This window comes from Ruditapes philippinarum, unplaced genomic scaffold (assembly GCF_026571515.1).
Source record: "Ruditapes philippinarum isolate M1 unplaced genomic scaffold, ASM2657151v2 ctg2269_1_1_1_1, whole genome shotgun sequence".
NCBI lineage: Eukaryota > Metazoa > Mollusca > Bivalvia > Venerida > Veneridae > Ruditapes > Ruditapes philippinarum.
Window position 1 is genome coordinate 109,587 of NW_026860580.1, and position 24,598 is coordinate 134,184.

General features: G+C 33.7%; 1 protein-coding gene across 1 annotated transcript in view; it reads right to left on the bottom strand.

Annotated features, from left to right (window-relative positions):
• The window catches only part of LOC132760672 (uncharacterized), a 38,312-nt gene extending 18,610 nt beyond the window's left edge, over nucleotides 1–19,702 (bottom strand). The window contains exons 1-4 of the mRNA XM_060752704.1: nucleotides 19,522–19,702; nucleotides 16,547–16,793; nucleotides 15,861–16,047; nucleotides 15,442–15,549 (exon numbers count right to left, since the gene is read on the bottom strand). Coding sequence (XP_060608687.1) covers nucleotides 15,442–15,549; nucleotides 15,861–16,047; nucleotides 16,547–16,793; nucleotides 19,522–19,702 — 723 coding nt within the window. The remainder of the gene's footprint in view (nucleotides 1–15,441; nucleotides 15,550–15,860; nucleotides 16,048–16,546; nucleotides 16,794–19,521) is intronic.
• Nucleotides 19,703–24,598: the final 4,896 nt, after the last annotated feature.

Genomic DNA, 24,598 nt, shown 5'->3' on the forward strand with positions numbered 1-24,598 from the left:
ACAAAATATAAAACAAATAAAGTTTTACGACATACATGTATGTTTTTGAGCGGGTGCGTTTCACGTGAATTTACTTGTCAGCAATTTACAATATTAAAAAAGATAAGGAGATCGACAAAGTTATGTGTGAATGAAACACTTTTTTGGGGGAAATTGGGATGGCAGAGCATACATTTCCATAACTAACGTCATGCGCGTGACGAATCTTCCTGGAATTATGTGCACTGATGCAAGCATTTGTATCACACACAACGTAATCATATTTTCATGAGGTATAAAGACTAGAAAGTTGGCTCTCAATGAAAATGCTTACAGGTTATTATGATACTGCGATTAGTCTCGTCCTATTATAACAACGATCAAAACCAAACGCCATATTTGAACATGACTTAGAAATCAGCAAAACAACCTTCCTGAGCGATTTGTAGGATATTTGTATTAAAACAGTAGCCTCTAAGGTGATAACAAGGCTTTTCGATATTGGGGCTGTGTAACATAATTTTTGTCCCCAGGCAACCCATATTCAATCTTGATCTAGAAATTATTTAACAACCTTTCTAACCACTTTCAAGGATATTTGGATTTAAACAATAGACTCTAGAATGTTAACAATGTTTTTATATTAAGGCTGTGTGACCTAGATTTTAATAAAGTTAATAAATATTCTCATTTGACCTAGAAATCTTCACAACAACCATTCTGATCAATTTCCATGATATTTGGACTGGAATAGTAGCCCATAGTGTGTTAACAGCGTATGTCCATATTTGGGCATTGTGAGCTATCTATTGCTAACAGATAATCCAGTCTCGAACTTAATCTATAAATCAGTAAATCAACTTTCTGATCAATCTCTAAAATATATGGAGTGGAAAATATATGGAGTGGAACAGCAGCCGCTATAGTGTTAACAACATTTTTCCATATTTCGGCTATGTGACATAGTATTTGATCCCAGTTTACCAAATATTCGAACTTGACCTTGAAATCATAATTATTCTTTTGACCAAATTCCACAAAAAAAAAATGATTGAAACAGTAGCCCCAAGCGTATTAACAATATTTTTCCATACTTGGGCTGTTTAACCTATATTTTGACCCCAGGTAACCCTTATTCGAACTTGACCTTGAAAAGTGTATTAACAATATTTTTCCATACTCGGGCTGTTTAACCTATATTTTGACCCCAGGTAACCCATATTCGAACTTGACCTTGAAATCATTATAATATTTTCTGACCAATTTCCAGAAAAATTCGACTGAAATAGTAGCCACCAGGGTGTTCACAAGTTTGTTTTCCATATTTAGGCTGTGACCTTGTTTTTGATCCCAGGTAACCCATATTCGAACTTGACTTAGAAAGTATCTAAACAACCTTCATAACTTATTTCCAGGATATTTAAATCAAAACAGTAGCCATTAGCGTGTTAACTACGACTACAACTACAAATTTTTTATTGCATTGAAACAACATGTTCCATAGCAATACAATTTTTTATACAAGGACATGGTTTACAGAAGAGCACAATAATATAATATATGTATCTGCATCAAAGATGACTGGTTATTTCGCAAGTTTGCATAGTACATGTATATATATTTTGCTAAATTATTAATTATTGCTTTTGATTTTGCACATATGAGATTAACAAACTTCTGTTTCGTTGGCCACGTATATGTATAATGATATCTCTTTATATATTTTGATCTTAAGTCCTGGAATTTAGAACATATAAATACAAAATGATACTCATTTTCTATAAGACCGGCATTACAATTACTACACAATCTTTCAATTCTTGGTATATTTCTAAGCCGTCCACGTTCAATAGCAAAAATATGAAAAGATGAACTGAACGAAATTGGCTAAAGCTACCCTAAAATTCGGTTCAACGATAAAATCCAAATAGTTTTCAAATTCGAATGAATGTTTAAATAAACAATACGTATCTAGTCTAGACGAGTTATTAATTCAGGAATACCCACTTTGATAGAATATGTCTAAAATTCGTTGTTTGATAATACTAAAATCTATATGTATAGTAAACTGATTTTCCCACATATAAAACAAGCCAGTCTGCTCTAAAATAGTCTTTTAAAAACAGTATACGCCCAGTTTTTACCACTATAAATTACACCATTGTCGGCATCTGTTTTAACATAATAAAATTTTATACAATATAGTTCTTTCATTAAGTTTAAGAAGTTTTAACCCGTATTTGATCAATATTAGTTTTCCATGAATGGTCATTGGTGTACGATCAAGTTCACCATATAATTCCTATGTTCGGGCCAGCATGATGCCCCAACACTTCTGCAGCAAAATTTAATGTTGGTACATTATCATTTGGGAAACTGGAAGTTTCAACTGGTTTCATACAATAAATAAATTATGTAGTAAATATGACGCATGTTGCGCAATATATTTTTTAGTTCTGTTCCTGTTTCCATTTTTAAAAAGATACACACCTAATTTTTAAAAGATTCTTCAATTTCAAATCTAGTGTTATACAAAAAGAAATCATAAGATGTATGTCTACCATTTTCAACAAGAGCGATCAGTTATCACATGTGTCGCCTCATAATGGCCAATTTCATGTTGGGACAAATTTTGTGACAGACGGACAGACAAACGGACAGAGCAAACTAGACTTGGTACTGATCAATCATGTAAAGTTTGGATATTATTGCACCAGTAGCTTATGAGGAGTAGTCCGGACAAGCTTTTGCGTATTTGGCAACACACAGAAAAAAACACCTTTTTATCAAAGGGCCATAACTCAGCCAAAAATCATTCAACCGGAAAACCCGTGCAATATGCGCAAAGACTTGAGCTACAGATCAATCCTGTAAAATTTCATTGAAATTTTATAAGTGGTATAAAAGAACTAGTCCGGACAAACTTTAAAAATAAAAATTATTAAAGGGCCATAACTCTGACAAAAATCATTGAACCGCAAAATGCTGACAATATACACAACTAGACTTGGTACTGATCATTCCTATAAAGTTTGGATGAAATTGCACCAGTAGTTTATGAGGAGTAGTCCGGACAAGCTATTGTGTATCTGGCAACACACAGAAAAAACACCTTTTTATCAAAGGGCCATAACTCGGCCAAAAATCATTCAACCGGAAAACCCGTGCAATATGCGCAAGGAATTGAGCTACAGATCAATCCTGTAAAGTTTCATTGAAATTGCATCAGTAGTATAAGAGAAGTAGTCCGGACAAACTTTAAAATTAAAAATTATTAAAGGGCCATAACTCTGACAAAAATCATTGAACCGGAAAATGCTGACAATATGCACAACTAGACTTGATACTGATCATTCCTGTAAAGTTTGGATGAAATTGCACCAGTAGATTCTGAGGGGTAGTCCGGACAAGTTTTGTGACGGACGGACGGAAAGACGGACAGACAGACAGACAGACGGACAGACAGACGACGGAGAATTGATCCCTATATGTCGCCACTACTCCGTAGAGGCGACACAAAAATCACGACTTTTATTTTAGACACATTTAATTTCAGATTCCACATATTGCAAGTATGTTCTATATAATTCAAGATAGATTGCAATGAATTTGGATCATGTGTGAAAACTACAGCGCTGTCTGTAAATAACAACAAAAATACCTGTATATCATCAATGTTAACAATACCAGGAATGGTCCTATTTATTATATTATTTAATATATCATTGAGAAAAAAATAAACACAATATGTTACTTGCTGGATCTCCCTGTTTAACTCCAATCTTAGAATTAATTAGATCAGAATGCATGTTTTTATATTTTACAAAAGATTTAACAATACAATATATTGGCTTGATTGCAGTAAAAAAGTTTGTACTTATATTTTCATTCAGTAACTTTCTCCATAATAAAACCCTATCAATACGCAATCTAAAATACTACATAGAGTTTCTTCTTACTCGACAAAGTTTTTGTTATTATAGCACGTAGAACAAAACTACAGTCAATATTTGACTTATTCCTTTGAAACCCATATTGATTATCAATAAATTTTTCATGTTTATCAGCCCATTTAATAAGTCTATCAACCAATAATGTTTAGTATATTTTGGACAAAATATTATTAAGTGTAATTCCGCAAAAGTTTTTTGCTTTATGAGCCCCACCTTTAAAAATTGGTATTATATTACCTTCTCCCCAGCATTCAGGAAATACAGCATCATTAAATATTTTATTATAAAAGCGTGTGAGAAATGGACAAATTATATCAATTGAATTTCTAAATACTTCTGCAATCAGATGGCCAGTACCTGGGCATTTAGAATTGTTTTGCTAAAATATTGCATTTTTTATCTCCATCGATGTAAATTCAACATCTAAATCATTATCATATATTTAAACATTATGTACATCAATATTTTCATGATCATACAGTGGTGTAGAACCGTAAAAACTATTAAAATGTATATACATATCATCAATACTTATGTTACTATTTTCTATAGTAGGTTGCCTGTATTGTGTTCTCACATTTCTCCAAAACGATTTTAGGTTACATTATGCTAATTTTAATACTAGTTGCCCCTCGTTGCCTGTCTTTTTTTAATAAACGTTTACATCTAAGTTTTATATTCTTATATAACTTTCTTTTATTTATGAAAATGCTTTTATTCTCGTTCGCTCTATTTCTCAAAAATACATTTCTTGCTCTATTTAATGCTTTTCTGGCCTCATAGCATTCTTTATCAAACCTTTTTCTTCGTTTTTGAATTTATTTCTCGATTAGTATTTTTGCATTTGCCAAATACATGTACTTTAAATGCATTTTCTTGCATATATGTCGTAAAAGATCTTATTGTTTCATTTACAGAAAGAAACATTATTCAAATTATTGCTTATCTGTGTATCGACCGATAAATAATTTCGGAATATATCAACTTTGAGTCACCCCACGCTAAAAATAGTTCATGGGTTGAACTTGGGTCACGTGGATTTTGTTGTGGGCGTATTCTCTCTATACAGAAATGAAGAACATCGTGATCAGATAGATCATTTGGTTTTCATATTTCAAATTCTTTAATAAATTGAAAATATTTTGAATTATGCCTGTGAAATATGGGAATTTAGTAAAAGTTAGGAAATCGAACGAGTACATCTAAAATTTCGTTAGTCCATGTTATGTGTTAAGATGTCAACTAGCAGCATGGTTATTTATGTTGAGCTAAAAAGGTACCCTTTATATGTAAACAGATATGTACGGATTATCCAATTCTGGTCAAATATTGTTAACAGTTTGTTTTTTTTATATTTTTACAGCAAGTCAACACACAACCGGCCACACCGTGCCGAATGCTACAATAACCTCAAAATGTTATGTTTAACTTTGTAAATGACAATAGAACTGAACCAATTAGATCCTAGAATACAAATTTATCTTTTTCAAATAATCAATTATGTTTTTTGATGGAATTGTATTAAAAAGTTCTTTGAGTGAATTTACAGAATAAAATCTATTACGGGCCTGTGAAAAATCATGACATTCAAGAAGAAAATGCTTGACAGTAAAATTTTCATTACAATCTACACAGAAAGGGGCATTGTCATTTGTATGGAGATAAGAATTGGTAATTTTAGTGTGTCCAATTCGGCATCGAAGAAGAACTATTTGATCACGGCGGTTTGACAGAGATAGAGATGGTGACACAACAAGAGATGGGTTTATATCGTGAAGTTTATTTAAAACGGCATTGTCCCAATTTGCTTTCCATTCAGATGATACGAGTTTATTTATAGCCGGTCTAAAATCACAAGCAGGTAACAATAAGTCAGTCTTTTGAAAATTTTATAATTGTTTAGCTAAGGCATCTACTTTTTCATTTCCTCGTATTCCTACATGACTTGGAATCCAATATATTTTAACATATATCGTTTTTAGTATATCATGAAATCGTAAACGAAGTTTCTTTACCATGATATTGTCAGATTTTTTATTTTTAATGGATATTAAAACAGAGAGCGAGTCAGAAAATATCACAAATTTATCGTGGGTATGCTGTGGTATGTATGACAATGCTAAATCGATAGCTTTTGCTTCAGCAGTAAAAATTGATGCACTATCTGGTAACCTCTAACTAGATGTAAAATTATTTTCAAACACAGCCGCACCTACTTTGCAACCTTCATTTGAACCGTCCGTATAAATATGTATAAAATTTTCATGTTCTTCCTTAATTGCTAGAAACTTCTCTTTGAAATGTTCATGTGAATTTGATGACTTTTTTTATATTTGAAAGGTTAATATTTATTTCAGGGGAATTATAAGTCCAAGGTGGAACATCCTCATCGTCATTTTGAAGGATACTGACAGGATTAATTTGAAGTTTATCTAAATCATCTTTTAAACGAAGGCCTAATGGTTTAATTTCCTTTGGTTTGTTAACAAATTTTTCAATATAACTTGGTTTGAAAATAATATTTTTGGCTGGAGTTTTGCTATTTGATGAAATTCTAGTTGCATATTGAAGTGATAGCTTTTTTCGACGAAGTTGAAGCGATGGTTCACCAGCTTCCGCATATAGACTTTCTACAGGTGAGGTGCGAAATGCACCTAAAGCTAACCGTAAACCCTGGTGATGTATGGTATCTAGCATGTGAAGATATGATTTTCTTGCAGACCCATATACTACAGAACCATAATCTAATTTTGATCGGATAAGACTTCTGTATAATTTCAGTAATGTGGAAGAATTTGATCCCCAATTTGTACTTGATAAAACCTTTAGTAAATTTAAAGCTTTAAGGCATTTAGTTTTCAAATGTTTAATATGTGGTATAAAAGAAAGTTTTTTGTCAAATATAATTCCTAAAAACTTAGCTTCATCAACTACTGGAATTTTAGAACCAGATATGTAAAGTTAAGGGTCATTATGGTGTTTCCGCAATCGACAAAAATGAACACATTGAGTTTTTGACTTTGAAAATTTGAAACCATTTTCTATTGCCCACTTTTGGATTTTATCTAAATTTTGTTGAAGTTGCCTTTCAATTGTTCTCATACTTTTCGATCGATAGCATATAAGAAAATCATCTACATATAGAGAACAATCTATGCCTGGTGTAAGAGCGCTAGCAATATTGTTTATTTTAAGGCCAAAAAGTGTAACAGAAAGTATGCTTCCTTGAGGAACACCTTGTTCTTGTTGGTGATCTTCAGAAAAAGTTGAACCAAGTCTTACTTTAAAGTGCTTATCGTTTAAAAATCCAGAAATGAAAAGAGGAAGTCTGCCTTTAAGTCCAGCATCCTTTAGATCTTTTAAGATACTATATTTCCAAGTAGTATCGTTAGCCTTCTCAAGATCAAAGAAAAAAATAACCAGGTGTTGTTTATTTACAAAGGCTTCTATTAAAAAAGTTTCAAGTCGTACAAGATGATCGTTTGTACTTCGCTGTTTACGAAAACCTGACTGAAAATTAGTAATAATTCCATTATTTTCTAGATACCAAACTAACCGATTATTTATCATTCTCTCGAATGTTTTGCAGACGCAACTTGTTAGTGAAATTGGGCGATAATTTGTAGGGTCAGTTGAATCTTTTCCAGTTTTAGGGATAGGAATAACCAACGCATTTTTCCAAGTGTTAGGAAATTCACCAGAAACCCAAATTCTGTTAAAAATTTCAAGAAGCAAGTCAAGAGATTGGGGCGGTAGATGTTTAAGAAACTGGTAGTAAATTTCGTCCGGGCTTGCAGCACTGTGTTTTGCAGTTTTAATTGAATAAATTAAGTCGTCAATAGAGAAAAGGGAATTATAGTCCTCGTCATTTCTTGAAGTAAAATTAATATGTTCTTTCTCAGCTTTACATTTGTGTTGTTTAAATTCATTTGAATAATTGTTTGAAGGAGAGTAAAAAAGTTATAGTTAGATACTTATATACATCAATGTTAAATTATATTCAAAGAGAAAAAAATAACTTGTTGTCTGATGTGAAATCATTGTTAGATAATGCAGGTTTGTCATATAAATGGTATAATCCAAGTATTTATAACCTTAAAAATGCACATTTATTATTTAAGCAAACTCTTATTGATCAATTCATCCAGTCATGGTAGTATCATAATGTAACAACTAGCCCTAGCCTAGGCACATATAGACTTTTTAAGACGTCATTTGATTACTCACTGTATCTTGATAAAATTCCTAAGAAATTGAAGATTGCTTTTGCAAAATAAAGATTGTCTTCACATCAACTTACAATAGAAACTGGACGGTATGGTAATTGTAGAACTGAACATAGTGAGAGATATTGTCTTATTTGTAATTTACGTGATATAGAAGACGAATTTCATTTTGTATGTATTTGTTATGCTTTGTAATGATATACGTAAACAGTACTTAAAGAAATATTATTATAATAGACCTAGTGTCCATAAATTCGTTGAACTAATGCAGAATACCAACAACAACATGCAACTTAAATTATGTAAATATATATATGAAGCGTTTGAAATACGTCAAGGTATTGTAAATATGATATCTGAATAAGCTTATTACTGTATATACCTTTATAAATCAAATAATATACTAATTGTCCGTGTTATAATTCAATAATTTCATGAAACATTTGACTGATTTTGACTGTTATTTAGCTGTAAGTCATTAAATATACAAAATCTCCATTAGTTCAGCCTCCTTGTTTTCTCGCTTGTTTTGACTATATGTATCATATTTTCCGCTAAAATGTAATTGTCTATAAAGTTGTGTCATGTTGGTTTAAACATATTTATTCAACAAAACATTTAACAAGTGAACAATATTTACAAAGTACATTTTGGGATTGGGCAGAAAGCTATAAAGCTTATAAATGTCATGTTGACAAGTTATATTGTATCATTGTATATATGTATTGTGTAGCAAGAAACGTCATGTTTACGTTACCAAATAAAATATTTTGAAATCTTGAAAAAAAATCTTGAAGTAAAATGGTTTCACCTTGCAAAAGAAAATCACCTCACCTAACATTTTATACTTTTCTATATCTATTTCTAATTGATTAAACATATCAATATCAAATCTGTTCAATACGTGTGAGTCACATGGAGGGATATATGTGCAACAAAAATAAACGTCTGTATCACAAGTAAGAATAGATCTACAAATTTTTAACCAGCATATACCACTTTAATTTTTGCTAATAATACTAATTTTGTCTTTCAAACTACATTTATTATAAAAAGAAATCCCACCAGAGTGTCTCACTTTTCTAGAATGTATAGATTTGTTCACATATAAGTGTACAGTACAATAGTACAATAATGTCATTTTCCTTTATTATTTCTAAAAGTCAGGATCACAAAGTTTTCGAACCAGTCCATTTATATTCCAAGATAAAATTTTAAATTGCTCTTCTTGACACCTCTAAGAAGCGCTATGACTGGAACCTGTGTACTCTGCGTTATTCACGTTAACAATATTTCTATATTTTAAGCACCTGATACCTACTTTTTTATTCGAAAATACACGTCGTCAAACTTGTTCTGCATTTCAATGCGAAAAACATTCAGACCAAGTTTAATTTAATCCTTTGCTCTTAACGTTGACGACGCGCGACGACCGCCCCGGACATAGAACCATCACTTAATTATGATCCTTTGCTCTTAACGTTGACGACGCGCGACGACGACCCCGGACATAGAACCATCACTTCATTATGATCCTTTGCTCTTAACGTTGACGACGCGCGACGACGACCCCGGACATAGAACCATCACTTAATTATGATCCTTTGCTCTTAACGTTGACGACACGCGACGACCTCCCCGGACATAGAACCATCACTTAATTATGATCCTTTGCTCTTAACGTTGACGACGCGCGACGACCGCCCCGGACATAGAACCATCACTTAATTATGATCCTTTGCTCTTAACGTTGACGACGCGCGACGACCTCCCCGGACATAGAACCATCACTTCATTATGATCCTTTGCTCTTAACGTTGACGACGCGCGACGACCACCCCGGACATAGAACCATCACTTCATTATGATCCTTTGCTCTTAACGTTGACGACGCGCGACGACCACCCCGGACATAGAACCATCACTTCATTATGATCCTTTGCTCTTAACGTTGACGACGCGCGACGACCACCCCGGACATAGAACCATCACTTAATTATGATCCTTTGCTCTTAACGTTGACGACGCTCGACGACCACCCCGGACATAGAACCATCACTTAATTATGATCCTTTGCTCTTAACGTTGACGACGCGCGACGACCACCCCGGACATAGAACCATCACTTAATTATGATCCTTTGCTCTTAACGTTGACGACGCGCGACGACCACCCCGGACATAGAACCATCACTTAATTATGATCCTTTGCTCTTAACGTTGACGACGCGCGACGACGACTCCGGACATAGAACTATCACTATACCTCACCTTAGTAATCAAACAATTGCCTAATTGATATGCCAGGTTGATACATATAAAATTAAGAGAGAAAATGACAATGGTATCTTAACTTTAATAGATCAAATTGCAAAAGTAATTAACTTTTGTGACATAATAAATAAATGACATAAACTATGTTGATTATAAATTAGTGTAAATCAAAATTAAAATTGATATACACCTATATGTTGTTCACGTTTAGGGTCATTTTTCACAATAAAAATGTTATTTTTGAAAAGAGGTACTAGTATTTGGTATAAACCTATATCAGATAGTATAAAATTCTCAAAAATATTTATCCAGTGCTGAATAAGTTTCCAGATTTTGCCTAAATATTTAGTCTTGCAACACCAGCTGTGTTGCTTGCTAGTGTTTCTTTTTTTCTCTATCTTTTATCTTATTATTATTATTATTATTATTATTATTATTATCATCATTATTATTATTATTATTATTATTATTATTATTATTATTATTATTATTATTATTATTATTTAGCTCTTTATTTCAACAAGCTTAAAGGTATCTGCACATCGGTATATGCTAGTTGTTTAACTTACATTCACTGTAAATTTTTTTCGACTTCGTCTATATAGCGTAAGTTTCTCTGCTTTTGACATCTGAAAATGACGGGTATTTTGGCATTCCCTGCCAACATACGTGTTTAAGTCAAACGCGTTATTCTATGTTAGATAAATTCCAAAAATAAAATAAATTGGGTTTTCGGGTTTAATTTGTTGTTGTTGTTTTGGGGTTTTTTTGGGGGGGTGGTGGTTTTTTTTGGGGTTTTTTTTTCGAAAAGTAAAATAAATATTATATAATATATACCACAATGAGTTCCGTTCCACGAATAACCCTCCTCACATTCGCATACAGTGCCGTTGCAGAATGAGTGTAAATCTATACATGTATTTACTGACAAGGTACAATTCTCGGTGACTTTTCTACCATCTGAAGTAGATGACATTTAATTAAGATATAAAAAGGACTAGAAAAAGAGTCTTGAATTAATGAAATCTTTTAAATGATGTCAGAATAACTGTAATGCGGAACTAGGCAATTTTTTGTTTTTACAACATATTGCGCTTATTTTCGAAGCTGTAACTGTAAAGGTCTGTTTGTACCCTCGAATTAGCTATTTAAAATATATTCTTAATTTCGGAGTAAGTCTATTTGATAATCGCCTATTATAAAAAGTAGTAAATATCCTAAATATGACACCTACAGCAAGTCGTATCTATAAGTACTTGATCACTTGGGCAAAACGAAATTCCATTGCACGGCAAGGTCGACAGGTAATCCTCAAAGTTGACTGAAAAAGCATGGCATGTAGATATATTTCAAACTAAAATACTCGCATGGTTTAATGCGTCATGTAAATTTTACAGATAAACTTGCAATATCTGTGTTATTATAAAATAATTACGGTTTGTGTTATTAAAAATATTTAGGGTTTGTGTGTTTTAAAAAATTTTCATCGTCATATCCACACAATTAATAACGGACAGCTCAATGAAATGAAGGCTGGAAATTTCAGCTGTTATGAGGAGATTGTATAACAGCCAAAATTAAATCCTTGATCACTGCGACAAGTTGTTCAAAAACTTTATTTATCCGAAAGAATATCGTACTTGATTGGTATTGAAGGAGATCGCTTCCCCTGTAGAAATTCGTGATCAAAAAATCAATAGATATATTATTGACTATGTCATACCATACAAGTAGTCATGTATGGAGAAAAAAATGTTAACAACTTAACAATTCTACTATTTAAAAGGCACATTCTGCCTCAAAAACGAATATTCTTGACTATTTAAGAAAGTGCAAAAATGATTTTTACAACATTTTAAAAATGGGTTAAGGAAATGTTGATTTTTAATCACTTGAGCAAAGGTAGCGTAGTAAGTAAAATTATTAGTCATAAAAGTAGCGAAATGTAAACAAAGTAGTATTCTATATTATAATCACAGTTACTGAACTAATTGACAAATGTCACAGAGCCAAAAGATGGTTCAGGTAATTGGCCAATGAAAACCTATAACAAGACACACAAAAAAAAATGTTTTTGAGGAAAAAAAGAATGACAGCATTTCTTAGGCATAATGGCCTAAAGTTTGAATAATTATCCTTTTTTAAATTTTGAACTATCTATAGTTTAATTTAGGCAAATTCAATATCATAATGTTAAGATAACCTATGTTCATACAGACCTGGTCTCATAATGATACAATAAGGGTATTAGTACCTGTTGAACAATTCACACATTTTCCCTCTTGCGTTAAAAGAAATCCAGCCGCACAAAGGCAAACTCCGTTCACACAAACAACATTATCCCCATAACAGTCCGAATCATCTTGACACATTTCACCAAGGCATACCGCTATAAATATCACGTGACATTGAAGAAAATAATTTGACGAATGCCATCATGTAATTAGAAACAATCATTTTAAAATAAATAAATAAGAAACAATATAATGAACAGTACTTAAATCTCCTATCATTAGATTATTAACTTCTGTTGTTAACAACATTCTGAAACAAACAAAAAATACATTTCACAAAAACTTGTGTAAATAATGACAAAAATGACAAATTTATTCAGCGGAAACAACTAAATAAAAGATAACAAGACTTTGATGTTACTCGTTATGAAACTGAAATGATAGTGTGCAATTACAATTGAAAGAGTAAAAAGGGTAAAAATGGCAAACTAATTTACTAATATAAACGAAAATGTATTAGTTGTTGCAGAAAGACTCAAACGTTATTAACAATGACCATGTCATGTTCTACAAATACGTAACATATATTTATGAAACAGGTATCCCAAAGGGTTTTGTCGCGGGCTCGAATATATGTGACTTGTTTATTTTCAATAGATCATTTGAAAAACGCATGTACTTAATACAAATTAAGAAAATTGTTAAATGTGTGTCTCTCTTAGTAGCTTTAGTGACTGATTCAGATTGGCTCTTCATCGCTGAAAAATATACAATGCAACATAATATAGAATAAACATATTCGATATAAAAAAGAGACTCGTTAATAAACCTGTGTTAAAGGGGAAAAGGTGAGGCAATCAGATAATGAATTTTCACCATTCGTTTGCCATCTATATACCAGTTTAAAGGATAAGCCCCTGTTTTATTAGATATGAATATATTTAATCAATAAAAATCCGATCTATTCGGTCCAACTCGTCACTGTCCGAGCATTACTCATGGATATGTTACATAACTGCAGTAGGTGACTTACGCTTTATTCCCAACCCCAGCGGTATGTTATCGAATAATGTTTTATCCCTAGCCATACAAGTATGCTGTAATAATAACCTTATAGTTAATGACTTTAGCTTTTTCTCCCCGAGTCATGTAGCCCGGTCGTATCTACCCTAACGACCCCGTTATATGACAAATACTTTACCTTATACCCCTGTGAATGAGATATGCGTTTTTATTATATACCTATAAATGAAATATTGAGAAATATTGATGAAATAAAATGCTTATTTTCATTTTCCGTATTTTCACTGTTAAGAATTATTTTTCACTGCAATGAAACATATTTTCCGTATTTTCACTGGTGTGCCGGACTACTTTCTTTTAAATTCTGTCAGTACACAAATTTTAAGTGTAGTTTTCAAATATTAATGTCAAAAAAGAGAGAAATGTATATAATAAATAGTAAATTCAAGTTTTTTCTATAAATACATGATTTATCTTTATCCTGTGGCATGAAAAATTTCCATATTTCACTCGTGGCTACCGCCACTCATAAAATATTTATTTTCACACCACTCAATGAAAATAAATCCTGTATTTATAGAAAAAACTTGAATATCCTCTATTTCTTTCATCCCAACGATATTCGAAATGCGCTGTTTTGCTAGATAATCTGGCAAAGTTTACCAAAACTTGAAAAACAAAAATGAATACTATCAAATGGGTTTATGCCAAATGTTTGTGTAAAAATACCGTACGATATCTTACTTACAGAAAAGGGAATATTATTCAAAATCACGTTTGTAGTCAAACATTGTTGGAGTTAAAGAGGATTGACTACAAACGAATATTCCTATACTTTGTGACATTACACTCTGGCATATGCATATTTAGTACTATGTTCCTTTTGTTCTTGGTTTTTTTTTCCTTTAAGCTTAATATTGTAAGTTCATCACCCCGTATTAACCGTAAAAACCAGCAATGATAAAAAGCAGTGATAACTATTATCAGTAATTGTGCAAATGAAAAATAAAATAAATGTATATTACGTGGTGGCAATGGCGCTGAAATCAATTAGTGAAAAATATTAAAGGTATGTCATGAAACATTAGAAATCATGTAGAGCTTCAAAAGTAGAAATAATAAGCACATAATTATACTTCAGTTAGTTCAAACAACTGTTGCATGCATATGAATTTTATTTTCACTTTATTTCTCCTGCCATATTTCTTTGAAGAATTATTTTTTCATAATATTCAAATTTGTATGGAACTGATTTACAAAGCTGAATTACAATCAGTCTTGTGCTTAAAGAAATCTCGGTGTCATGTTATAATATTATCTAATTTATAATTAAATATATATATATGTATATTCATGTAATCAATAAATTGACAACTTGAACACGACAAAGCAAATATACAATACAGGCGAGATATTGAAAAATATTAACATTGCATTTCTTTCTGTTTGTATTACTTCAAGTTAATTACTATCATCACTATCATCACTAATCATCATCTGGGCCTCTGTGGCCGAGTGGCTAATTTTGCTGCTTCACATAATTTGCCCAACTAAGCTGTTGGTTCGAATCCAGCCAAATCATACACTTACTTAACAGATCTTACAATAAAATTTTCAAACATTCGATTTCAACATAAAATTATATAAAATTGTGAGTATGTTTACTTTATTCAACAAAATACAAAAAGTACAAATCTTTCCGATGTAGACGAAAACATTACTCACTGCAGACTTCTGTCAGAATGATATTTACTATAGCATTCAAGTCAGAAAAACTGTCTACTTCAAAGACGAGACTCCGGTCGGATGCTATGTAGTTAAGCTCAAAAATATCGTATGAACCAACTCCTACTGCTATTACCTAAGTGAAGAATAACAAATTTAAAAATAATAAATTTTCGAAGCTTCATATTTCAATCCTTTAGATTAATAATTGACGGTTTCATTTCGATATCACATACATTAAACGGCGTATCTTTTATCACCTACATTTACGTTTATGTGCATGTTGTAATATAGATAGTTAACAGTCTTCCTCGTTAAATTGCTTGCTTTTACATTAAATTGTGTTTTGCAAAGTAAATGAAACTATATTTATGAAACGGCAGCAAATTAAGGATGATCTAATCTTGTTACAATACTACGTCCCAATATATGACCAGAATATCTAACCTTAACGTCGAAATCGGCTTTAATTAAATCTACAATGTCATCAAGATTTTCTTTTCCTCCATTATTTGTTTCACCATCTGTGATGACAACAATGACATCTGGAACATCTGGTCTATTTCCGGCTGAATCAAGCATGTCGTACGCTTCCAGTAATGCCAAATCTGTTCTCGTATATCCGCCTGTGTAACTATAAAGTAGATTCTATACAGCAGCTGAATATATTAATTGATTGTTATAATGCCCTTGGTGGGCGTTCTTATAAAACTATTGCATTATTCCCGTGATCATATTGTCATCCTTTTATAAGTTCTAAAATATATTTTCAACCCCAAAATATATGTTTGCCATCAAAATGACGGCTTATACGAATAAGTCTCATAATTGTAAGTTGCAAAAGAATATCTTCCCCCAATGAGACATGTAATGAAAGATGGAGCTCGTACCGTGCACGAACTATTGGGTTATGTATTTGCTTTTCTTTCCTGGTAGGGGATTAATTTAATGTTGAAAGAACTTATTTCCCATCTTATTTTGCTTTATTTTACATGCTCATCATTTGTATTATCATTTACATGTAATTTACTTAACTATCTTATTTAATCATTTTAATACGTTCAGTCAGTCACAAGATCATGAGGCAAAATGAACCCAACAAGGTTAGATGGATGATGAGATGACATACGTACCTAAAACTATTAACTTTATTTATAACCTCTATATTTGTGTCATACAATGGATCGTAAAATCCAAACGTTTGGCTATTAACATTAGTGGAATAATCGATTACACCGACTCTGACATCATCTTGTGCAATCGTCAATTCATTAAAAAGATCAACAACAAACTGTTTTTCCAAGCCGTAATTGGTAGATCCAACAGAACCCGAATTATCCGTCACTACAATCATATCGGCTGTAAGGGTCTCGCAGATTTCTGAAAGCAATAAAACCTTAGCTAACAGATGAATGTCAAAAAAGCAATAAACCTAGCTAACAGATGAATGTCACAAAAAGTTTTTTCGTCTAAATACTCTCTAACCTTAAAATGTATTTTACACTTAATGGAAGTCATAAAATTGCAAATCTACTGCATAAATTATGTGAGCTAGTCTTCTAGGCACACTCACCTAAAATGCTTCATAAAAAAAAAGATATCTTACATCTCAAAATAACAAGTTTGAGATAAAATGATTTTTAACAAAACAGAAAGTTGAAGAACTTGGTGCATCTTTCAACAAGAATGAAGGATAATTTTTATCTGTTAAAATTAAAGAAAAATATGATAAACAATTGATCATCAGAATTAACTCAGAATAAAACATCATTACCGTTCTGGGCGAGGATCAGGGGGTTCAACATCAAAATTAGATAAATCGCACATCGTAAGTAGAAGCTTTCCATAAATTTCTTTAAATCTGCAAGTATCAAATAGATCTGTGCAAGTGTACATGTCATAAAAAAGTTTCAGGAACAGTGAAAAGTTCTGATTTAATTACTTCTTTTATAAAAGATGTTTTATTACATGATTGCATTGTCGAGTGCTGGTGTATAAACTTAAAACACAATAGATGCTCAAAATACAGCTGTAGAAATGATGCTGACCGCCATGCAAATACAATATTCTTTTTAAAATGTCAACTAAAGAAATATAAGAATAAAAAGTTTTATAGGAATCCGCCACAGATTAAGACCTCACGAACAGAGGTCCCTTGTCCTTCCGTCCGTTCTCTTTTGTGTCGCTATAACTCAAAAAGTATTTGACCTAGAGTCATGAAACTTACAGGAATGTTGAACAGCATTTGTCAGTGAAGTTGTGCATCTGGGTATTTTTAGTATTTTTAGAGTTATTGCCCCGGTTTAAGTAAAATTATGCAATTTTCAACTTGTGTCGCATGTATATCAAAAAGTATTTGACCTAGAGACATGAAAAGTTACAGGAATATTGATCAGCATGTGCAGTTGTGCACCTGGGTATTTTTGTCTGGATATGTTTAGTATTTTTAGAGTTAATTGCCCTTGACTTAGAATTTTTTTGCAATTTTAACTTGTGACGCATGTAACTCAAAAAGGATTTGACATAGAGTCATTAAACCTTACGGGAAGGTTGCTCAATATATAAATGTTTGCACCTGGGGCTTCGCATGTTGATTTATCCAGTATTTGTAGAGTTATTTCCCTTGACTTAGTAAAAACCGTTTCATTATGTTGTTATTTGTTCCTTGAGTGCTTGAGTTAGAATCAACCAACTTTACAGAAATAATGATCAACATCACTAAACTACAGGAATAATAATTCACATCACTGTGAAGTTATGCACCTAGGACTTTGCATGTGGATTTTTTCAGTTTGTTAGAGTTATTGCCCTTGACGTACAGTAGTATAAATTTGAAATTTTCAACTTGTTAATGCATAGCTCAAAAAGTAGTTCACTTGTAGGCCTGAAAGTTTACAAGAATGTTGGTCAGCATGTGTACCTATGCACCTTGGGGTTTGCTTGTGGATTTATTCAGTATTTGTAAAGTTCTTGCCCTTTACTTAGTAAAAGATTTTTAGTTTTCAAAACAATATTTGACCTAGAGTCATCAAATTGACAGAACAGTGGCGCGGTTGGGCACCTGTGTCCTATGGACACATTTGTAGTTTGCTTCTGTTTTTCATTCTAAACAAGTTGTTGCTGCAGATGATGAGCGTGTAGGTAGTGAGGATGTTGACAATGATATAACTTTCGCTATTGATGGTAAAGATTTTGTTTGACTTTTGTGTATGTGATACTTGTTATGATACTCAAGTTAGTAGATTTACTGCTATTAATGATCCCGATGTTGTTGCAGTTGAAACTGTAGGTGATGGTTATTGTTGCTGCTCGTTTTTACTGCAGTATTGGTTTTGTTATTGTAAGCAAAGAATTGTTAGTGCAACTATATTCGGGTTTGTCTTTGTTCTTGAAGATAATGTTGTTGTATTGCTATTGATCGCAAAAAACATCTTGAGGATTGTTGTGTATGCGATTATAACAATATTTTAAATGATGTTGGTAGAATAAGAAGTAAGTTGTTATTGCTAGTGATGGCTTGTCTACGTGGTTAGAGTGATATTGGTTATAAGGTGATTATTGCTGCTGTTGTTGTTATTGTTGCTGCTGCAGCTGTAACTGCTGTTGTTGTTACTGTTGTTGTTGTTGTTGCTGTTGTTTCTTGTTGTTGTTTTTATCATTGTTGTTGCTGCTGCTGTTGTTGTCGTTACTGCTGTTGTTGTCGCTGTTTTTGTTGTTGCAGTTGTTTCTTCTTGTGATGGCTTGTCTACGTGGTTAAAAAGATATTGGTTGTAAAATTGTTGTTGTTATTGTTGTTGCTGCAGGTGTTACTGCTGTTGCTGCTACTGTTGTTGTTGTTGTTGTTGCTGTTGTTGTTGTTGTTACTGCCGTTGTTGTCGCTGTTGTTTTTTGTTGTTATTATTATTATTGATGTTGTTGCTGCTGATGCTGTTGTTGTTGCTACTGATGATGATAATGCTGTTGTTGCTTTTGTTGTCGCTGTTGATGTTGCTGTTGTTACTGCTGTGGTTGTTGATGTTGTTAGTGTTGTTGTTTTTGTGGTTGTTGTTGTTGCTGTTGTTGTCACTGTTGTTGGTGTTGTTGTGGTGGTTGCTGTTGTTGTTGTTACTGTTTTGTTGGTGTGCTACTGCTGCTGCTGTTGTTGTTGATGCTGTTGCTGTCGTTGACTTGTTGCTGTTGTTGTTGCTGTTGCTGCTGCTGCTGCTGCTTCTGCTGTTGTTGTAACTGCTATCGCTGTTGCTGTTGTTCCTTGTTGTTGATGTTTTTTTTGTTGTTGATGTTGTTGTCATTATTATTGCTGTTGTTTGTTTTTGTTGTTGTTGCTGTTGTTGTCGTTACTGCTATTTTTGATGTTGCTGTTGTTTCTTGTTGTGATGGCTTGCCTGCGTGGTTAGAGTGATATTGATTGTAAGGTGGTTGTTGTTATTGTTGCTGCTGCAGGTGTTACTGCTGTTGTTGTTGTAATTGCTGTTGTTGTCGCTGTTGTTTCTTGTTGTTGTTATTTTAAGTGTTGTTGTTGTTGCTGCTGCTGCTGATGCTGTTGTTGTTGCTTCTTATGATGATGATGCTGTTGTTGTTGTTGTTGTGTTTGTTGTTGTTGATGTTGTTTCTTGTAATGTTGTCATTATTATTGCTGTTGTTGTTTTTGTTGTTGTTATTGTTGATGTTGCTTTTGTTATTGCTGTTGTTGATGCTGTTGTTGGTGTTGTTGTTTTTGTGGTTGTTGTTGCTGCTGTTGTTGTCATTTTGTTGGTGTTGTTGTTGATGTGTTGGTTGCTGTTGTTGCTGCTGTTTGTTGTTGTTGTTGTTGCTGCTGCTGTTGTTGCTGCTGCTGTTGTTGTTGTTGTTGCTGCTACTGCTGTTGTTGTTGTAACTGTTGTCGTTGTCGCTGTTGCTGTTGTTTCTTGTTGTTGCTGCTGTTGTTGCTGCTGCTGTTGTTGTAACTACTGTTGTTGTTGTCGTTGTTTCTTGTTGTTAGTGTTATCATTATTCTTATTGATCTTATTATTATTATTGTTGTTTTTTGTGTTTTTTTGTTGCTGTTGTTCTTGCTGTGTTGGTGTGGTTGTTTCTGCTGTTTTTGTCACTGTTGATGTTGTTGATTATGTTGTTGTTGCTGTTGCTGTTCCTGCTGCTGCTGTTGCCGTTGTTGTTGTTGTTGTTGTTGTTGTTGTTGTCGATTATTATTCAAGTTGTGTTATTGTGTTATTTTTCAAGCTGGTGTTGTTAATACAGATAATGTCCTTTCTTAACACTGCTATGCTTGTATTTTTTTCTCTTTTGGTGCTCTCGTTGAAAATGGTTAAGGTAATGCGGTTATTTGATATAGTTGTACTTTTATTTACATCTTTTGATTTGGTAAAGTATTATATTTTATACTGCTTATACTGATTTCGTAGATGAGCATGGGTATATTGCTTGGTTTTGTTACGTTTGTTATAACTGATTCTAAATAAATTCAACTTTGTATTTCCATTTTTGCTTTTCATGTTACAATTGCCAGTGCCTGAGCTTTAATGATTTGAAATAATATCGATTTTGTTGATTTTGTTGATTTTACCGTTGCTTATGTGATATGTGTTTTGTTCTTAAGATATCGCAAACTTTATAAAGTAAAGTTTGACACTTTCAAACGGATATTTTATTGACACAAATGTACTCGGTACAGTAATGTGAAATATCAAATGTCGTTATTGTAACGAATATACCAGACTTTGCAAACTCGGATGTTTTGGTACAACATACAATAAATGAATTGTTGACAAATCATTAGGACGTGTCAGTTTATAATATGTATGACATTTGCAGTATGTGAGAAGTAAGCAGTGAACAGTGAGCTAAGCAAAAAGGCATTTCAATTTATATAGGGAAGGTAATGATCTGCTGTAATGCTCAGCTGTGTTGGGCATCTAGCAGGGCATTCCTAAATAAAGTGTAAAATTGCTATGCTGAAATACTAAGCTGTCTTGGCAATCTAGCAGAGCATTCCAAGCTTTAGTGAAAAAAATGCTCTGCTGGAACGCTCAGCTGGCTAGGCAATCTAGCAGTGCATTAATAAATATAGTGTTAAAATGCTCTGCTTGAATGCTCAGCTGGCTAGCTAAGCTGGCTAGGCAATCTAGCAGGGCATTACTAAATATAATGTAAAAAGTAAAAATACACTGCTGGAATGCTAAGCTGGCTAGCAAAGCTGGATAGGCAATCTAGCAGGGCATTACTAAATATAGTGAGAAAATGCTCTGCTGGAATGCTAAGCTGGCTAGGCAATCTAGCAGGACATTACTAAATGTAGTGTACAAATAATATTCTGGAATGCTAAGCTGGCTAGGCAATCTAGCAGGGCATTACTAAATATAGTGTAAAAATGCTCTGCTTGAATGCTAAGCTAGCTAGGCAATCTAGCAGGGCATTCCTAAATATAGTGAAAAAATACTCTGCTGGAATGCTAAGCTGGCTAGGCAATCTAGGAGAGCATTACTTAATATAGTGAAAAAATGCTCTGCTGGAATGCTAAGCTGGCTAGGCAATCTAGCAGAGCATTACTAAATATAGTGAACAAATGCTTTTCTGGAATGCTAAGCTGGCTAGGCAATCTAGCAGGGTATTACTTAATATAGTGTAAAAATGCTCTGCTGGAATGCTAAGCTGGCTAGGCAATCTAGCAGAGCATTACTAAATATAGTGAACAAATGCTTTTCTGGAATGCTAAGCTGGCTAGGCAATCTAGCAGGGTATTACTTAATATAGTGTAAAAATGCTCTGCTGGAATGTTAAGCTGGCTAGGCAATCTAGCAGGGCATTACTTAATATAGTGTAAAAATGCTCTGATGGAATGCTAAGCTGCTAGGCAATCTAGCAGAGCATTACGGAATATAGTGTAAAAATGCTCTGCTGGAATGCTAAGCTGGCTAGGCAATCTAGAAGGGCATTATTAAATAAAGTGTAAAAAGGCTCTGCGGGAATGCTCAGCTGGCTAGGCACTATAGCAGAGCATTCCTTAATATAGTGAAAAAATGCTCTGGTGGAATGTTCAGCCGGCTAGGCAATCTAGCAGAGCATTCCTTAATATAGTGAAAAAATGCTCTGGTGGGAATGTTCAGCTGGCTAGGCAATCTAGCAGAGCATTTCTAGATATAGTGATAAAAATGCTCTGGTGGAATGCTCAGCTGGCTATGCACTATAGCAGAGCATTCCTTAATATAGTGAAAAAATGCTCTGGTGGAATGTTCAGCTGGCTAGGCAATCTAGCAGAGCATTTCTAGATATAGTGTAAAAATGCTCTGGTGGAATGCTCAGCTGGCTATGCACTATAGCAGAGCATTCCTTAATATAGTGAAAAAATGCTCTGGTGGAATGCTCAGCTGGCTAGGCAATCTAGCAGGGCATTACTTAATATGGTGAAAAAATGCTCTGGTGGAATGCTTAGCTGGCTAGGCAATCTAGCAGGGCATTCCGAAATATAGTTAAAAATGCTCTGGTGGAATGCTCAGTTGGCCGACTGATTCTGAGTTCCAGGATTTATTGTTGCCAAAGTTTTATTGACATTTTCGAATTCTAAGCAATTCTGAGGCACTCGCACACTTTCAGTAATTTTCGGTGCCACTGTTTGAAGGACACTCGCAGACTTTCAGGAATTTTGGTGCAAATGCTTATATTGACAATTAAGACTTCTAGGGACCCTCAAGAGTCCATTTTGGTCGTCTGCGACTGATTCTTGGAAACTCGCAGACTTTCAGGAATGGTTGGTGCCAATGGAAATAAACATATTTTTGACTTCTATGGACCTTAAAGAGTCCATTTCATTGGCCTGCAGCGTATTGTTGGACACTAGCAGACTTTCAGGAAAGTTTGGTGCCAATAGAGATGATGGCAATATTTACTTCTAGAGACCCGCCAGAGTCCATTTTTATGGTCTGCGACTGATTCTGGGACATTCGCAGACTTTAAGGAATCTCTGGTGCCAATAGCGATGCTGGCAATTTTTACTTCTAGGGACCCACCAGAGTCCATTTTTATGGTCTGCGACTGATTCTGGGACATTCGCAGACTTTCAGGAATCTCTGGTGCCAATGGAGATAATGACATTTTTGACTTCTAGACACCGACCAGAGTTCATTTCGCTGGTCTGCGACTGATTTTGGGACACTTGCAGACTTTCAGGAACTTTGATGCCAATGGAGATAATAACATTTCTGACTTTTAGGGAATCACCAGAGTACATTTCTTGGGTCTGCGACTGATTCCTTGGGACTCTCAGACTTTAAGGATGTTTAGTGCCATTGCAGATTATGACTTTTTCACTTTTAAGGACCCCTTAGTCATAAGCAGAGCATTTTTACCCTAAAATGTCATTACCTGCATTAGCACCAAAAATTCCTGAAAGTCGGCAAGTGCCAAATAATCAGTCGCAGACCAACGAAATAGACTCTGGATGGTCAAAAATGTCATAAATTGTAATTATCTCGATTGGCACCAACAATTCCTTAAAGTCTGTGACTGTCCAAGATTTAGTCGCAGACGTAAGAAATGGACCCTGGATGGTCCCTAGAAGTAAAAAATGTCATTATCTTCCTTGACATAAAAAATTCCTGAAAGTCTGTGAGTTCCCCAGAATCAGTCGCAGACCAAAAAATGGATTCAGAAAGGTCCCAATAAGTCAGAAATATCATTTTCTGCATTGACACCAAAATTCCTGAAAGTCTGCGAGTGACTCAGAATCAGTCGCAGACCAACAAAATAGACTCAGGAGGGTCCTTTTGAAGTAAAAATGTCATTATCTCCATTGGCACCAAAAACTTCTGAAAGTCTGCGAGTGTTCCAGAAACATTCGGAGACCAAAGAAATAGACAGTAGAAGTCAAAAATGTCATTATCTGCATTGGCACTAAATATTTCAGAAAGTCTAAGAGTGCCAAATAATCAGTTGCAGACCGAAATTTATACTTTATTTAAGAATGCCCTGCTAGTTTGCCTAGACAGCTCAGCATTCCGGCAGAACATTTTAACACTAATTTTTAGAATACTTTGCTGGATTGTCTAGCCAGCTGAGCATTTTTAACACCATATTTCGGAATGCCCTGCAAAATTGCTTAGCTAGCTGAGCATACCATCAGAGCATTTTTCGCACTATATTTTGGAACTCTCTGCGAGATTGCTTAGCCAGCTGAGCTTGCCAGCAGAGCATTT